The 19,597-nt window shown below is 43.7% G+C and overlaps 1 protein-coding gene across 1 annotated transcript in view; it reads right to left on the bottom strand.

The window, feature by feature from the left end:
* Positions 1–18,753, bottom strand: part of CUL5 (cullin 5) — a 92,069-nt gene extending 73,316 nt beyond the window's left edge. Inside the window, exon 1 of the mRNA XM_059179655.1 lies at positions 18,259–18,753. Within this exon, the coding sequence (XP_059035638.1) occupies positions 18,259–18,282 (24 nt within the window). The 5' untranslated portion in view covers positions 18,283–18,753. The remainder of the gene's footprint in view (positions 1–18,258) is intronic.
* Between the last annotated feature and the right edge of the window lie 844 nt (positions 18,754–19,597).

Raw genomic sequence — 19,597 nt, 5'->3', positions numbered from 1 at the left:
GCCCCAGGTACCTACTCTAATGACAACATTCTTATTATAAGCACCTACGAGTGATATTCACTCAAAATTTTGTACTGGGATTAGCTGCACTTTTCCCATGAACAACTAGTTGGTTTTTTACCTTATAGACTTTAGTGAATCATGCAGGGAACTTTGCCCTTAAGTGTTGGCTATGGAGAAATTCAGAGTCAGATTTGTAATTCCATGGCATAAAAGTTGTGTACTAACCTTATGACTGACTTCACTTTTCCTACTGTTCCTTCTGAAGGAGGAGCATGCAAATAAACAAATTTGAAAGAACCAGAGAAAGTTTTCTTGACTATGACATGGAGAATCATTATATATCCCCTTAATTAGAGGATACTTTATAATGCCAACTAAGTCTATTTCTCTTAGCATTTTTGGCAATTCATAAAATTAAACATAGTATAAATCTTGCAATTAAAAAGTCTAAAAGATACAGAGGACTGGAATAAACAGGTGTTTTAGGAAAATTAAATACTGCTTAGACTCTGGAATCTATTAGCTCTTGCAAAATAACTGGAAACACATTTGATTCTTCTGTTTGATGGAACACACAAGACTAACATCAGAAACATTTTCCTCTAACACTGAATTAAAGGAGGAATTCAATAACTGAATGTTTTCTATTCATCTTTTATAATAAAAAAATGATGCTCAAGCAATTCTTTCAAGCAATTTCTCTGTTAAACTGAAGAGCCTATCATTACATCATTAAGTAAGCAGCAGCAGACCAAATCTCTACCTACAAAAGAGCAGGCATTAACAATATGTGAAGGAACTTCAAATTATGAACCTTGATTTATGAACGTTTCCACTGGATAACTGAAGGCCACCTCATCTCCTCTAATTTGCTACAAAGTCTCTTTTGCTTTTTCTCTTTATTACTCAGATTTATAGTAGGCTGAACTCACCAACTGCTGGTATATCTAGGATTATCTCACCCATTGGCTCTTTTTCACCAAGATTTCAATATCTGCCATACTCCTTTCCAACTCGTTCACTCCTTTCAGCCTAACTACTGCCCTCACAGGCTTTCTTCTTCTCAAATACACAAAGGGGCTCTGGGGAGGCCAGTGGGGAGCTGGCCACAACGGATATCTGGGGGTGGAGTATACTAGGCAGAGGGAGAATCCACGGGGAAGACCCCAAGGTAGAAACATGCTTGATGTATTCAAGGTAGAGCAGAGGAGATGTGAGAGGAGAGGAAGTCACAGAAGCAAAAGAGGTCTGGATCTTGCAGGGTCCTGAAGACCATCATAAAGACTGTGGCTTCGGGGTGCCTGGGTGGCTGAGTGGGCTAAAGCCTCTGCCTTCAGCTCAGGTCATGATCCCAGGGTCCTGGGATCGAGCCCCGCATCGGGCTCTCTGCTCAGCGGGGAGCCTGCTTCCCTTCCTCTCTCTCTGCCTGCCTCTCTGCCTACTCTCTATGAAATAAATAAATAAAATCTTCAAATAAATAAATACAGAGAAACAGACAGACTGTGGTTTCTATTATAAGTGAGATGAGGAACAATGAGAAGATTCTGAGCAAGCAGTGACATGACTGATTTACACTTAAAAACTTTCCTGATTGCAATGTTAGAAATACATCATAGGGGCGCCTGGGTGGCTCAGTGGGTTAAAGCCTCTGCCTTCGGCTCCGGTCATGATCCTAGCATCCTGGGATCGAGCCCTGCATCAGGCTCTCTGCTCAGTGGGGAGCCTGCTTCCTCCTCCCTCTCTCTCTCTCTCTCTCTCGCTCTCGCTCTCGCTCTGCCCGCCTCTCTGCCTACTTGTGATCTCTGTCGAATAAATTAAAAAAGAAAAAAAAAAAAGAAATACATCATAAGAGGCAAGAGCTAAAGCTGAGTTTAAGTTGAGGAGGCAAGGTGAGACCGACAGTGACTTGGACCAGTACAGCAGCTACAGAAGTGGGCAGCAGTAGTTACATTTTCAGTTTGAAAGGTGGCACTATAGAGGACTTCCCAACAGTATGCACGTGGGATGAGAAAACAGAATAAAGCAGGACTTCTGCCCGATGTATCAAGACCCACAAAATGAAGTCCACTCCAGGAGCCCAGCCCATGTCACAAATCCAAACCTAAGTCGGCCTGCGCTTTTGTGGGGAAAACCTCACTACCAAGGAACCCTAACAGCAATCACAATCCCCCAACTCGGCTTTAGCTATCTTATTTTACCCTTGAGAAGGGCGCCTACTTGCTTCGTAAAGAATCTCCAATGTCCTAACCAGTTAGGCCCTGTTTCTCTACTGCCTCTTCTAACAGCCCACCAAACTGCCCTTGCCCCACGTCCTTCAGGAAGGGTACTCTCTCCACCGGTGGTCGGGCACTGTACTCCCTCAACCCAGGGATCATCTTCCCTGCGGTCAAGGACATCAAACTCGTTACTGAATTGTCTGAGTTGTCATTGGACATGTCCAAGAAGTACGGTACTTGCCGTCAACTGGGATGGAAAACACTGCACACGGAACAGGCTCAGCAGGAAAGCCCTGGCATTTGGTTTCAGATGGGCTATGTCTGACACATCTACACAACGGCCCTTTGAAGACATTTAATACAGTTTCATAAGCAAATCTACAATCCAAAGAAAGGTCTGGTCAGGAAATTAAAATGCAGAAGTCACTGGAGTACAGATGGGTTTTCAAACTTGTTACTGGACCAAGGCAGTGACGGTAAGAGAGAAGACGACCCAGGCCCATAGCCTGAGGCATCCAACAATAAGGGGTGGGAAGAAGCGTAAGAACCAAGAAAGGAGACAGAAGGAGCAACTACAGAGGTGGCACAAAAATCAAGGCTCTGGTATTCTGGAAACCACGGGAATAAAGTATCGAGAAACGGGGGAGATCAAGTGCAGCCCGTGCTCCTGAAAGATGATGTGGGAGGACTCCTGAAATAGCAGCCTGGAAGTCAGAGACTTCACATTACTCACAGAAAAACACTTCACAGAGCACTAAGGACAAAAGCCTGACTGGAGAGGAACTGAGAGCAAAAGAAAAGGAAAGTCGGAAAAGTACGGACAACTCTTGGCACTTTTGTTGTCCAAGACCGCAGAAATGGCAGGGGAGTTGATATGGGGAGAGGGAGTCAAAATTTTTTTTATGATGAGATAAATACAGTATGCTTTTATACTGATGGGCACATTCTAGGATATACTATTGAAGATGTGGAGAAACGGAGGGAAACTGCTGGAGAATTTGAATTTAAACTTAATTTGCCCTAGGTAGGCAAGGGAAAGGGCCTACAGTGCACAAGTGGAGGAAATGACCACGCGGAGAGAGGGGAAGGCGAAGTACACACACGCAGATGTTGGCGGGAAGGGAGATGATCCAAGTGCCACTTGGCAAACTTCATTTTTGCTTGCTTCAGTTTCTCAGTGATGTAGAAAAAAAGGAAAATGCCTTGGAAGATGCGGGAGGAGGTGCTAGAATTTTCAGAGAAAAGATATGAAACAGGTATCTAGGGAATCAGAATAAATGACTGTGGTCATGTGACTGGGCTCACTTACAGACTCCGGTCATGGATTTGAAGGGAAAATAGCACAGAAGTGTCTTTTTCACCTGAAAACATTCACACGGCTACTGGCACTGAAAGGTGGAGAGAGGATTTAACCAGGGTTGTGGTTTTTCCCAAGTGAAATGAAAGGAGCAAGGGAGTTCAAGTGTCTTCAAGGGAGTGATTACAACGACTGAAAGGAGAATTCATGCCCAGAAGACTGAGAGAAAAGACATGCAGATGATGAGAGACAGAGACTTCTCCCAACCCTGATGGAGTAACAACAGCCAGGTTTCCCCCTCTCTGCTTCAACAACCAGAGCGCCATGGGGCAGCATGAGACAGTACTTCCCTAGAAAACCATCACAGGTAAGCCCTACAGATGCCCAACGGACTGCCTAGAGACAGTTTCCAAGCCTCAGCACAAGCAGGGGAATCCAAACAGCCTGGGCGTTTCACTTAGGAGCCAGAGTTTAGAGAGGACAAGGTGACAAAAATTTGTGGCACAGACAGAGATATACAAAGAAGTCCCCTTGAGCCCTTGACTGAATTCTGACTTGCACATGTGTCTAAGGAAACTATCAGAGACTGGGGAAAAGTCCATTAGAACAATCCGCAGGTCTCATAAAGGGCTGAAAACAGTTTGTGCTCCTACCAGCCAGGGCACAAGTGCTCTTTCACATTAGGGAGAGTCCTCAGAAAGGCAGTGCATCTACAGTGGACCCAAAGGACTCCTACTCTGAATGCTGTTCCAGAACCACTAGGAAAACGCAAAAGCAAGCCCAAGAAGATCAGGCTGATTCCAAGCACCTTAATTATGTCAAAGCCAAATCCAGAAATACTTAAAGGATATTTGAAAAACTCGGGCCCCAAAACATAAAACTCACAATGTCTAGCATCCAAACAAAAATTACCAACCAGGCAAAGAAGGAAAATACAACCCATCATCCAGAGAAAAACCCATCAACACACTGCCCCAGAAATGACATGAATGAGAGTTTTCAGTAAAGCATGACATTAAACCAATTGTTATAAAGGTCACAAGTTCAAGACAACAGAAGCACGCATGAACATTACAGAAACAAAAGAATTCTAAAAAGGATTATCAGGGAGCTATGAAACAACATCAAATGACCTAACTAACATATAACCAGAGTCTTGGGCAGAGGGGGTTGATATCCAAAGAAATAAAAGCCAAAATGTTCCCTAACTTGATAAAAATTATCAACTCTCAGATCTAAGACACTACACAATAAGGTGGTAGAATCAATGAATTACAGGCCTTAGTGGAGCTAGATTACTGGGCTAAGAACATTAAAACAAGTTAGAAAGACAGCAGGGGTAATCAGAGTAGGATGCTTGCCACTGACATTGTAGAAAGGTAAAATTTTTAAAAACTTTTCATTATATTTTTATTGTTTTTTTAATCATTCCCTTACAATATTTTGTACTTATTTCTTTCATTGCAAATATATGCCACTTAGCTAATTTGGGGTTACAGTCAATAAATTTTTTTACATGTGATAACTGTGATACAAAAGAGAACTTCCTTTGCTTATCTCTGAATAGCTTCCTTTATATTTCGATGGATAGTCTGAATATCCAAAAACTGTTAATAGTTCAGCTATTTATAACTTCTATTATTTAAGTTCAGTATAATCTTCAGTGTAGTTCATTCCATCAACTTTGATCTTTCACTTTACAATATCTGACTACTAATTATGTGTCAGGTACCGCTTTAAATATTTACAAGTATTCATTTGATCTTTATAACTACATTCTGTGTTTGGTGATACTATTCTCACTTCATAGATGAAAACACCTGTACATTCTACCCTAAGATTAGGTTAAGTTATTTTCCTAAGATTATAGAAAGTAAGTGGCAGAGGTGGGCTTCAGATCCAAGCAGTTTAGTTTGGTTAGAGCCTCATTTTTTTTTTCTTTTTAATAAGGTCTTATTATGGGGCACCTGAGTGGCTCAGTGGGTTAAGGCCTCTGCCTTCAGCTCAGGTCATGATCCCAGGGTGCTGGGATCGAGCCCTGCATCGGGCTCTCTGCTCAGTGGGGAGCCTGCTTCCTCCTCTCTCTCTGCCTGCCTCTCTGCCTACTTGTGATCTCTCTGTCCAATAAATAAATAAAATCTTTTATATATATATAAAAAAATAAGGTCTTATTATTTTTTAATGTAATCTCAACACCCAACACGGAGCTTGAACTCAAGACCCTGAGGATCAAGTTGCATGCTCTTCTGAAGGAGCCAGGCAGGTGCCCCTGGGGAGAGCCTTATTCTTAACTACTTCTCAGGTCTTTCCTAAATGAGTAACAGAGGGACTTGCAACCTATCGGCCGGAATCCAACCCCTGACTTAATTTCATTTTTTTTTAAATTGCAGGGTAAAAAAAAAATGTATGATTATAAAAATTCAGTGGCAAGTATCGAAAAACCACAGGGCAGGAGCACCACTACATGAAAGACGTATTTGTCATTAAACATGGTGCAGAAGAGAACACTTTTCCAAAAAGCTAAACATCTTTTAATCAGTGAAATGAAAAATTTCAAACTATACTTCCCTTTAAAACCTTTATGTTTTGGGGCACCTGGGTGTCTCAGTGGGTTAAGCCTCTGCTTTCGGCTCGGGTCATGATCTCAAGGTCCTGGGATTGAGCCCCACATCAGGCTCTCTGCTCAGCAGGGAGCCTGCCTCCCTGCCCCTCCGCCTGCCTCTCTGCCCCTCTGCCTGCCTCTCTGCCTACTTGTGATCTCTGTCAAATAAATAAATAAAATCTTTTAAAAATGATAATTTAAAAAAAAACCTTTAGGTTTCTTTTATAGAGGAAAAAAATTTTAAACAAATTCTGATAGTGCCTAATTTTTAGAAACCCCAACAACTAACTTTAAGGAAAAAGACAACCACAGAAGTAACAGCATTGGTGAAAGAGTCTGAACTTATTTGGGGGCTTTTTCATCATTCATTCGTTCCATTTATTCATTCAACAAATATCCTGAGTGACTACTGTAGTTGAAGAATTATGCTAGCCACTGGGACTTACAAATGAAAAGTCTTCAAGGAACTCACATTTTAATACAGTATTTCTTGAATTGTGGTTAACAGACTCCTAGAAGGGTCCCAGGATATATTTTTGAGGCTCAAAAGTATAATAATAAATTCTTAATTTTGTTTTTGTTCTAAAAAATGAAATAAGATATTAACACAAGTAGAGTCTGGATCATTTGTATGACCTTATAACCAAACACTAATCATAAAGAAAAACTTTGATAAATTGTACAATATTAAAAATAATTTTGGGGGGGTGCCTGGGTGGCTCAGTGGTTTAAGCCTCTGCCTTCAGCCCAGGTCATAATCTCAGGGTCCTGGGATCGAGCCCCACATCAGGCTCTCTGCTCAGCAGGCAGCCTGCTTCCCCCTCTCTCTCTGCCTGCCTCTCTGCCTACTTGTGATCCCTCTCTGTCAAATAAATAAATAAAATCTTTAAAAAATAATAATAATTTTTGTTCCTTAAAAGATACCATTAAGGAGGTGAAAAAGCTACTCGCAGAGTGGAAGAAGTTATTTCTAATACATATATCCAAGAAAGGCTCTTATCCAAAACATGTAGAGATTCCTAAAAATCAGTAAGAGAGGAAAAACAATCAAATCCAAACCCGTGCAACAACACTTGAATACACCCTCTACAAAGCCAATATCTAAATGGCCAACAATCATACGAAAAAGCACCCACCGTCATTAATCATCAGGGAAATACATACTAAAACCACAATGAAATATCACTATATACACCAAAAAAGCTAAAATAGAAAAGAATGACAATACCAAGTATTAGATAAAATTTAGAGAAACCAGAACACTCATCCTTCTGGTAGGTGTAAACTGGTACAGCTATTTTAAGAAACTACATAGCATATCAATGAAGGTTAGATATACGTATAATATGTGACGCACCAATTTCACTTCTGGGTATACTCCCAAATGAGCTGCATACATACATCTATCAAGGACCTGTTCAAGAAAGTACATCATATCTCTATTCTCAATAGTAAAAAACTATTATCAGCCCAAATGTCCAACAACAGGATGAATAAACTGAAATATTCATAAGAGTGGCATACTCCACAGCAAAAAAATGTAACAAGCAGTAATAGAGAGGAACCTCACAGACATAATACTGAGCAAAAGTCCCAGGAGTACACACTCGTGCATGGACAAAGAACATCTACAGTTATTACAAATCAGCATAGAGATTAGCCTGGGGCAGGGGCTCCAAACTAGAGACTAGGACAGGGCAAGAGACAGGGGGCTTTCGGGGGCATTGTTAATATTCTATTTCTACTGTGAAGTGTGTAAATCTGGCGATTCACAGACCCTTCCCCCTGAGGCTAATAATACATTATATGTTAATAAAAAATAAAGAATTTATTTAAAAAATATATTCTATTTCTAGATATGGGTGCTGGTTATACAGGCATGTTTCCTTTATTAAAAATGTATCCAGCTATACATTTATGATTTATAGGCATTTCTGTATACAGGTCATATTTCAGTAAATCTTGCTTGAAAAATTGTCACGTTAGTGTTGTTCATTTAAAAATTACTGAGTTTTTGGGGCGCCTGGGTGGCTCAGTGGGTTAAGCCGCTGCCTTCGGCTCAGGTCATGATCTCAGAGTCCTGGGATCGAGTCCCGCATCGGGCTCTCTGCTCAGCAGAGAGCCTGCTTCCCTCTCTCTCTCTCTGCCTGCCTCTCTATCTACTTGTGATTTCTCTCTGTCAAATAAATAAATAAAACCTTTAAAAAAAAAAATAAATAAATAAAAAAATAAAAATTACTGAGTTTTTAGTGTTGTATTTAATTGGTAACTATCCTTTAATTGTTAAAGTATTCTGAGTTTAAGGAATTTATAGCTAGTGTCACATCTATACATATTAAAAATTTGTAATGGCTTCCTCTCTTCCTTCCTTCCTTCCTGAATAACTCAGCCCAAAAGCCAGTGTCAATGTGATTTCTCACTGTCAGAGAAAGAAATCACATTATATGGAAAGGGAAAAGGATAGAAATGAGTCTTTTGAGGGGCACCTGGGTGGCTCAGTCAGTTGGGCGTCTGCCTTCAGTTCAGGTCATGGTCTCAGGATCCTGGATCGAGCCCCACATCAGGCTCTCTGCTCAGCGGGGAGCTGCTTCCCCTTCTCTCTTTCTGCCTGCCTCTCTGCCTGCTTGTGATCTCTCTCTGCCTGTGTCAAGTAAACAAATAAAAGCTTTAAAAAGAAAAAAATAAGTCTTTTGGAATTGGGAGGACTGAGGTGAACTCACTGGTTTCGATAACACACAGAAATTACCACAGGGTGTGTGTGTCCTAGCTCAACCCAATGGGAGAGCCTGGGAGAAGCAACACCCCAACAGCAATTAGCATCCCTAGCATCCAGATCCTGATTTCTCAAGACTGTATTCCATGAAAAGGTTCCTTAGAGAAAATGTTAATTCCAAAGTTAGGGCAGAAATGAGACTGGAACACATTTTTGTGTCAGAAAGTAAGAAAGCATTTAATCTAAGCAAAATAAATGACAGTAACAGATTGTAACACATTAAATGAAATTCTTTGGACGGGGTGGGGGGAACACAGCCACTGGCTATTGTATGATTACATTTAACTTCTAAATGATCATCTATAAATTCAACAGGAAAAACTAGCACACAGTCCAACAGGAAGCCACAACAGTCCATGTAAGCAACACTGGATGAAGCCCTACACGGAGGCAAGGTGCTACCGGTGAGATGTTCACGAAACGGTTTTATAAGGAAGGAATTATGACTTAGCCATTTACCAACTGTGTGACCGTGAGTAAGTTACTTAAACTCTCTGTGCTTCAGTTTCATCTAAGTAAGATGGATTTAACACAGTTATCCATGTGCAAGGGCTGTTACGGGATTTAATAAGACACGTAAAAAGTTGAGAGACATGGATTGAATAATTAATAAGACAGGTAAAATGTTTGAGAGACATAGACTGAATAATTAAATATAATAAAGGTGCTGGCTATCTTTATTGCATTAGGGACTCCCACAGTAACTACTATTGCTTCTAATTCTCCTACAATAACAGAATTTGGTGGTAGTCAGATGTAGGAATGAGAGAAAGTTGAAAATGACTTGACAAAAGCAGTATTAAGGCACTAATCTCTGAAATGACTTCTCAGTTGCTCCCTCACTGGTACTCCCCAGTATAATTCAAAATACAAAGGATACAAAATTCTAAAACATAGAGGTCCAAAACAGATTTTTTTAAAAAATCATATATAACCCATATTTTTTTCCTCATTATTTTTTTAAAATGGGAGTAGGGTACCCCTAAGCACGTGTTTGCTCTGCCTACTGCATAATGCAACACGGCTCTCAGATTTCTGATGTGAGTGACTGACAGAGCGCTGACCACAGAAGAAATGCCAGGGAAGGAATGCATTTGAGTTGAGTGATTTGGAAGGAGTGGTCAAGATCAGTTTGGGAGGTACTGCCCAAGAAAATCAAATGCTGAAGTTCTAACTCTTGGCCTCATTTCTTTCCCCCTGAGTTCACTGTTCCTCCTTATTTTAAATAAGATAAAAAAGTAAATCATTCTTTACTTTTGTCTCCCCCACAAGACTGAGGAAAAAAAATTAGTGTCAAGTTTCTCAAAAACAATTAGAGGAGAGAAAGGATGAAAACAGTAAGAAAAAAAAAAGTTGGAAGAAAGAAAAATAGGTGAACAAAGGCTTAGCTCCCTTTCCTACTCTAATAGATATAAAGAAATCAGGAGGGGCACCTGGGTGGCTCAGCGGGTTAAGCCTCTGCCTTCAGCTCAGGTCATGATCCCAGGACCCAGGGATCTAGCCCCGCATCAGGCTTTCTGCTCAGCAGGGAGCCTGCTTCCCCCACCCCACCGCCCCACCTCTCTGCCTACTTGTGATCTCTCTGTCAAATAAACAAATAAAAATAAAATCTTAAAAAAAAATAAGTCAGGATCTCCTAATATAACATGTTGGTTAACCAGAACCAATAAAATACACTTAGCTACATTGAAAAAGTAGCCCCTAACATAATGATCTAAAACAAACATGGTCAAATCCTACAATCTCTTACCCATATCCATGGTGATCGTCTCAAAGAAAAACAAGCATGCACTAGGAAGAAAGCAAATTACAGAATAAAAGTTTAATTTTTTGTAATGTGTTTGGGGCCGAGGGAGATGTTATAGGGCAGTAATGAAAAATGCCATATGGCTCTCTCTGGAATACGTTATTTAAAAAGATTCTGCACACTTCCTATTGAAATTCAAGAGTGGCTTTTCAAACAGTGAGTTCATCTGCAACAATTCCATTTTATTTAATCCCAAGAAAAAGGTTGTACATAATTCCTTGTGTGCACATATAAAATGTGATCTCTGTCAAATAAAATCTTTTTAAAAAATAGTAATGCTTAAACACAGGAGAGTAAACAGAAACAGAAAAGTCCACTAACTTGCAAAATCTACTTAGAATCATTTTTAAATTACTCACTTTACAACAAAATAACACAAATACTGACCTATTGGTTTGCCCTGAAATGTCCAGAAATCCCTACATAATACATGGGACAAAACACACGATATCAAACTGTAGAAGCAATCCTATGACAATTATAATGACATCAAATGTATTTGGGGGCACCTGGCTGGCTCAGTCAGTGGAGTGTGTGACTCCTGATTTTGGGGTTGCAAGTTCAAGCCCCACAATCGGTGTAGAGATTACTAAAAGAACCCCAAACAATCTTAAAAAGTTGCATTTGGAAGAAAACAGAGAATGCAGTTATTAATACCGTGCATGTTCTTGTAACACCCTCGTGATGACAAAGGTGCAAGTTAAAGGACAAGCTGAGGCAAGACAAGAAATAATGACGTGGACACAGTTAGTAGCAATCACTTTGATCACCTGCACACTTTCAATCCCGAAACATTCTGACTATGACACAAGGTTATTTAAGATTTATATTTATTCCCTCGGTGAAGTTCCTATCCTACTGATTATGAATTATATCTAATTACTTTACAAAAGGAATCCAATTTGTGTATTTCAGGTCTTCCGTGTAAATCACAAGCCTATTTGAATGTGTGGGTTCCTGCACGGTCTATGAGCCACTAGTACTCCCAGTTATGTGATTTTAAAACCACATCTGCGGACACCTGGGTGGCTCAGTGGGTTAAGCCGGTGTCTTCCGCTCAGGTCATGATCCCAGGGTCCTGGGATCGAGCCCCAAATCAGGCTCTCTGCTCAGCAGGGAGCCTGCTTCCTCCTCTCTCTCTGCCTGCCTCTCTGCCTGCCTATCATCTCTCTCTGTCAAATAAATAAAAAAAAATCTTTAAAAAAATAAAAAAAATAAAACCACACCTGCAATCCCCATTAACCAAAAGAACCACAAAACTCCAGTATATATCTGAATCCTGGCAATTCTCACTATATTCCAGCCACACCACCCTTTTAAACGTGTTCCTCAAACTAGCCAAGCTCACCACAGCACCTCAAGACCTTTGCCTAGAATAGAATGCAGGTCATTCAGGTCTAGCGTCAATGTCACCTCCCTGAGGCCTTCCTAAAACAGCCTAAGAAAACTGCCTTTCGCCCATTCCTCTCTGCAGATCTGAAGCCAAAGGCTTAAGCACATAGATTTAACCTGACTTTGAGATTGAAATTTTTAATTTAGACCAACAGGACTTTTTTAAAAAACCAGAAAGCTAGGAGATGGGGCTGAAATGTCATCAAGTAGCAGGGAAGGAAAATTCAACAGAACAGAGTTGAAAGCAGTATTTTGGGAAAAAAGATAAAACTATTTTGTTGTAAATACATAAAATATGCCCCCATTTTCTGAGCACTCCTGATTATACTGTTTCCATCACAGCTCTTGTTTCTACAAAAACTACCCAACGTGTCACTTCTTTGGTGACAACACTCACACGTTTGAAAAGGAGCTCCACAGACTAGGGACCTCGTCGGTCATATTCACTGCTGTGTTACACTTAGAATAGTATCCTGCACAGAGTAAATGCCTACATATTTGTAAGATGAACAAACCCATTACAAAGATCAAATACGCCAGACAGTACCTGTACTACATGTATCACGACCAAGGTTTAAACCCAAGCTGTCACCTGTTTACTCGCATACAGTCCATCAGGCGGGTGCCAATTCACTCCACACCTACTATACCAAGGCACGAGTCACATGGCTTTCTGTGACACGACTGGGTCCTCCAGGAGGCCTACCAAAACAGCCGGTAAGAAACATCTGTCTTTGTCTCTCTTCTCTGTCCCCTGGATGGTTATCTAGTGTACTCTCCATACCCTCCTGCAGTCTAAAATTGCCCTTTTCTAATCCACTGATAAACGACCGATATCTCAAAGTTTATCCTAAACTGTCTCTTCCTGTCAGTAACATCAATACATATCGCCTCCAGATTGAGGTACTTGCTCATCTATTTTCCCAGAACAGGAACAACGCTCACATTGACGTTTATCACAGACAGAGTAACTCAGTCTACCAACATGCAGAAGCCTGAGTTCCTTTCTCCCTAGGCCGTGTCCAATGTAACCACATCTCAAGGACGGGACACTGGAGGGAGGGCAGGCGGCCCTAAGAATCATGTGCCTCTCACACACCCATCTGGAAAGCAATTCCCCTCAACTCAGTGAAAACTGACAAGGTGGGCTGTAAATAAGGCTCTCACTGGTGTTCAAATAGAGATTAAAAAGAATCACGCAGTTGTGTACCTTAAATGTTCACGGACAACACCCACAACTTGGTGATCACCTGCACAGTTCCTTGCCGAGCACTTTCCTGACTCAAAAGGCCTTTATGCCAGCCGTTCCTGTTCCCTCCACCTGGGAGTCTTCTCCAAAATATGTACATGCCACGTGTCCTCGCTTCATTCAATGTCAACATTCATCCAACGTCACCTCCTCAAGAGGCTGTCCCCGAACAGTCCATCAAATATAACATCAATTCCTCTCTACCCTTTCCCTGATTGTTTTTCTTCACAACATATCTGACCCAGTTATTTGCTTATATGTTTTTTGCCTCTCTCCCCCACAAAAAATATACATAAGGGCAGGAATTTGCCTAAATCACCAGGTGGGATTAGAAAATGCTGAATACTCACTGGATGAATTGATTTTCCAGAGACTTACTGACCCCCTGTTAAGGTTCCAATGAACATGGTGTCCTCGGTACAAGTGCCCCTCATCCATGACCACCCCACGAGTCGGATCCTGAATATACTTAAAGGCAATGCTGGGGGGCCTGTGTGGCTCAGTCCTTAAGCGCCTGCCTTCAGCTCAGGTCATGACCCAGGGTCCTGGAATCAAGCCCCACATCAGGTTCCCTGCTCAGTGGGAAGCCTGCTTCTTCCTCCCCACTCCCCCTGCTTGTGTTCCCTCTCTCGTTGACTCTCTAACATATAATATATAAGGCATAAAGCGAGTGCTAAAAGGAAGTGACGCCCTGCTCTGGCTGTGCACAGCAGGCAACAATTTCAAAAGACAGCACTAAGAAGAAAGGGGAATCTGGGCCGATCCTATTAGTGACTAAATAGATTTTAATAGGCCAATATGAAGATAGTGATATCCTAGTGATCCAACAAGGATCCAGCCAGGTAGAGGTAGGGGTGTGTGAGAGAGAGAAAGAGGGAGAGGCGGACGGAGAGAAAGGAGAGCAGGAGGGGGCCGGGGAAGCAGGGAGATATTAGGGAGAAGACCCAACTGGAAAGATATCAAAGAATTTGAACCATCAAAGGTATTTGAGCAGGAAACTGATATGGTCAGAACTGTGTTTTGGTCCAGAGCTCAGATCAGAGTTAAGAGATAAAAATAGTGAAATCATGGGAGTTAGGACTGCCCCAGAAACAGAAGTACAAAGATAGAATAGGGCTGAAGATTAACTCCTGAGAAATAATCACACTGGGGAGGACAGGAGGGAGGTCAGTGAAAAACACCAATGATCTGAGAGAGAGGATACTATGGAGAGAATCTCTTAAAAATCAAAAGGGAGGGGCGCCTGGGTGGCTCAGTGGGTTAAAGCCCCTGCCTTCGGCTCAGGTCATGATCCGAGGATCCTGGGATCGAGCCCCGCATCAGGCTCTCTGCTTGGGAGGGAGCCTGCCTCCCCCTCTCTCTGTGCCTGCCTCTCTGCCTACTTGTGATTTTGTCTGTCAAATAAATAAATAAAAATCTTTAAAAAAAAAAATCAAAAGGGAAGCAGAGCTAGTGATCAACAATATCGGAGAAAAATCTCATTTTGCAATCAGGCAGCATCGCTGTAAGTAGTGGAGGTAAGGGAAGAGGAGTCACGGTAAGTTAAGCAAGAAGGTGAAGAACTATAAAGGAAGCATGTGGGGGCTGCCTTTCAAACAACCAGGGACATGAATGGCAAGAGGAAAAAGAGCCCAAGTTTTATGAGAGGAGATACGCGAACTTTTTCCCTCCACAGAAGCCAGAACAAGGGGACTTAAAAAAAGTAACAGGGAATGTGCTGCCAGGTCCTGGAGGGGAGAGGAAGGCTGAAGAACGAGCCATGAAGAACACAGCAGGTGCCTCAAAAAAGAGAATCCAGGGGAAACTGGGAAAGTGTGTGGCACTGACCACAGGAGTTGAGAGCCCTCCACAAGACTACATAACAGGCCAAGAACTAAACGAGGGCTGAGACCCGGCAAAGTAAGATTTAAACAACTGCCATTTGGGATAGGATACTCAACTAGAAATGAAGAAAATAAACGGAGGGCCTAGATACTGCCAAAGCAAAAGAACCAGAATTCCATGTTAAAAACAAACAAACAAACAAATAAACTTAAAGTAGTAATACAGAAAGGTTTAGGGAGATATAACCCCCCAAGCAACTGGTAACTGTGTACGACAAAATATACAACACACGTTTTTGCGTATTAGATTTCCAAAATCCAGCCACAGTCCACCTGCCTTAAATACACAATCCCTCTATCAAATTCCAATATTAAAAACATAGGTCGTTTTTTATGGCTTTGCCCTCTCACTTGTAAGTTTCCTATCAAAGTTCTGAATCTTGTAATCTTTCGTAACATATCAGCTTTCCCTCCAAACTGTCATCCACAAACTCAATAAACTTAACTCCACCCAAGTTACTGGCAAATTGGAAGAAAGCTTATTTTTTCAGCAGGACACTGCAGGCCTCCCTTCCGGGTGGATGATTTATCACTTATCCTTCCTCATGTACAACTGTTTAATGAATCCAATTCTAACTGTATTCTCATCTAGCCCACGTTTCTCCATTTTGACCACAAGACACGATAATTCTGTCAAATAAACTCTGATGAAACCTACTTGCACAATGTCTAAGGCATTTTTCTTATAAACCTATTAGTCCTGTCAAGAGAGCAAATGAGGCTAATCTGGCCACACCCCACTCACCTCGATCTTTATTCAAGGTACCCCGGATTTGAATTCAGACGACCCATGTTATGGGTCTACCCTGGCAGTCTCACTACATTTCTCCAAGAAAACAAACTTTCCCCTTCTTAATTAGCTACTTCTTTCAGTATGAACATGAGATAACCCCCCTCCCTACTTCCAATATGGAAAGAAAAGAAGAAAAAAAAAAAGATTTTTCTGGCCAACTTCAACACATAAACTTTTGGTGATGCAGATAGAAGAATCAAGTGTCTATTTATAACATCCATTATATGATGTTAGTTGTGTGTATTTAAAATCACCTATTATGGGGGCGCCTGGGTGGCTCAGTTGTTAAGTGTCTGCCCCACGTTGGGAGCAGGGAGCCGTTTCTCCCTCTCCCACTCCCCCTGCGTGTGTTCCCTCTCTCGTATCTCTCTCTGTCCAATGAATAAATTAAAAAATAAAATAAAATAAAATCACATATTATGTAAAATAACATTCAGAAATTCTTTCTCCCCCTCTTTACAACACTTCATAAAACAATTTCACTGAAAAGTTTCCAGTGTATCTTTGGCATCTGTCTTCATGTTCACTAGAGTAAATAACTCATTTACCTATTTTTTCAAAGCATTATCACCTTTGTTTAATTTATAAAAGTTGTCTGAGTTACAGAACTTTCTGAATGCTTGTGAACTTTTTAACCTAAGTCCCAAATACTCATTTTCTATACACTCAAGCAGTTTTCTCATTCTCTAGGTGTCTGTTGTCTATGCAGATTCACAATCTCCATACAGTACGCACACTATTATTGCACTGAAGTAGCCTAAAACGTGCAGCTTCTCCAAACAATCTTTTGTAAGTCACAGGGAGCAGAAAAAAGTGATTTGCTCTTTTCTGAAAGAATTCTTAGGGGAATAAGACCTTGCTTTACATCCAAGTAATCAAGTCAAAAACAGAATCACAAACCAGATTATTTCTTAAACACACTTCGATGAGTAACATTAGCTACTGCTCATGTAAACATGTGGGAAGCAAGAACAGGAATCTTCAGAAGGTAAACAAGTTTTCTTTCTGGTCTATTAGAACTTTGCAATCCTGTTCTAAAAGAAGAGTAGGATGGCTTACTCCATCCCCATGAATTCGTTTTCTCCCAGAAACAGCCGCACTAGTAACTCTGGCTGCGTACGTGTATCCTGTACTAATTCAGTGCCAGTTTAAGTATTTTACATACACTGACACGACCTTAACAATGCTCCTACGAGATAGATGCTATTGATAACGCCACATTATTGATAAGGAAAGCAGGGCACGGGAGTTGAGAAACTTGCCCAAAGTCACACAGCCTCTAAGTGGCAGACTGAGTTTCCTTCCAGGTCCCTCCCCCTTTTTAAAAGAATATATATTACCTCTTCGATTAGTAAAGTTTGGTCCACATTTCCTAAGACAGTCCCACCCGTTAGGCAGCTGTTAGCGGTGATGTAAAGAAGACCTACGCGAGGTTCCGGTACATTGCACGGTACTGTCCGTTCTGTTTATCATCCATGTGCCCTGTGTTCCTCCTCCTCCTCCCAACTTTCCGAGGGCAGGGGCTGCTGCCTCCGTCTCCCCCGCCATCCCACAGAACCAAAACTAACTCTAACCCTCGTCTTGGATCCCGTCGCTCTGCGGAGCTCGGGAAGAAACGCCGGGAGCGCTGCCCCGGAGCTGCGGGGCAGTTTCCCAAGGAAAAAACAGGAGAAATGGGAACTCGGGAGCGCGAGGACAGGAGCGAAGGTGCAGCGCGCAGAAGCGGGAGGGCGCGAGCGGGGTGGAAGGCACCGCTCGCCGCCTGACCCGGAATTTCGTGCACACAGGACGGGGCCGAGGGAGACGAGGCGAAGAAGGCGGGGGTCAGGCGGGCCACGGAGCCCGACTGGGCAGCATCTTCTCGGATTTCCCGTTGCTGCGTCTTGGACTCCGGCCGCTACCGAGACCCGGAGACTGCCGCGGCCCCGGCGGGTCGGCGCCCCGCAGCCCCACGCTCCAGCCGCCCCGGGCCACGGAGGCTCCCCCGCCAGCCGCGCTCGCCGCCTGCGCTCGGCCGGGCCCTGCACACCCCGCGCCGGCCGGCGGGACGGACAGCCGGAGCCTCCCGACCCCAAGGCCACAGACCCGCGTTCCGGTGCTCGGCGGCCGCCTCCCCGGCCTCCCCCGCGGCGGACAACCCCCGAGCACTCCCACACCCGGCCGCCGAGCCCGAGCCGGGCCTCTCCCGAAACGCCAGAGCCGGCGGGCGCGAAGCCCGAGCCGCGCGGGATCGAGGGTCTTACCTTTAACAGATTAGACGTCGCCATGTTCCTGCAACTTCGCCTCTCGCGAGACGGCGCGAGATTTCGCGGCGCTCCGGGCCAGGCCACAGGCGGAGGCCCGGCTTCCCAGCAGGGCCGAGCGGCCCGCCGGCCCGCACCGGGGGTGTGCTGGGCGCCGCGGAGACGTGCTCAAGGCGCTGACCTCGTCCCGAGCACCTGGAGCTTCCGCGCTCTTCCCCCCTACATGGTCACCGGAGCTTCCCCACACCGAAGAGCTCATGCACACGCTCGGGGAGTCGGCAGTGGCGGACGGGGAGGAGGCAGCGGGAGCCGACCTGAATTGGAAGAGGAAGCATGGACTCCGCGAGCCTCCCCACTCTTTCGGATTAGCCTTTGTGGTTGCACCCGCGGCGGCCACCGGCAACGAATTTAGCTCGGCTTAGGCCGGGCAGCTCAGGTTCCGTGGCCGCGTCACGTGACGCGGCGGGCGGGGGCGCGCTCGGGAGCGAGCGTGGGAGCCGGGACGCCTCGGTGGGTCGGGAGGCGGCGGAGAGGGCGGAAGCACGCCCTCTGCTGGCAGGATCGGATATTTTCCCTGGTCCCCCACGCCCCCGCCCCCACTCCCACCCTCACCCCAAATCCGGGGACCCGGTGTGCAGGGAGCACCGGGATCCCGAGGGAGACGCTTGCGCCAGGTCGGCTGGCGTCCGGCTGCTCAGTCAGTAAGAAATGGCATATCGAAGGCGTCCAATAAATGTTTGTTGAATGACTGCATGAATCAGTGGAGGCGCAAAAGTGCTAACTATTAGTATTTCCAGCCCAGACTGCCTAGCGCTTAAATAATCCATGCAAGGTTGTCCAGGCAATGAATATTAATCTTGGCTTTTCTGAAGGCACATGATCCTAGAAGGTACTCACCGTAAACCCTCAAGCTTTAGCTCTTCAGACCACTAACCACTGGCGGGGGTCGGGGGGCACGCGGGGAGTGTATAACTCACAATAGAACCTACAGTGTACCTGGTACTGTATGACGCGTGTGTAAAACAGTATTCATTCCTACATGCATAGTATTTTTTTAAAAGATTTTATTTGAGAAAGAGAAAGCATGGGGGGTGTCAGATGGGGAGGGAGAAGCGGACTTCCTGCTGAGCAGGGATTCCCAAGTGGGACTCCATCCCAGAACCCTGGGATCATGAGCTGAGCCGAAGGCAGACGCTTAACACTCTGAGCCACCCAGGCGCCCTACATTCATGATATTTTAGGGGAAAAAATAATAAAACCTCTGGAGGAAAATGCAGCCAGGAAGGGGCATGAAGTTTGCAACTTTGCACAGTGTCCCCAGCAGGCCTCACTGAGAAGA

Source organism: Mustela lutreola, chromosome 1, assembly GCF_030435805.1.
Source record: "Mustela lutreola isolate mMusLut2 chromosome 1, mMusLut2.pri, whole genome shotgun sequence".
In the NCBI taxonomy this organism is placed as follows: domain Eukaryota; kingdom Metazoa; phylum Chordata; class Mammalia; order Carnivora; family Mustelidae; genus Mustela; species Mustela lutreola.
The sequence above is the reverse complement of the archived record's forward strand: the minus strand, read 5'-3'. Positions and strand labels throughout refer to the sequence as shown.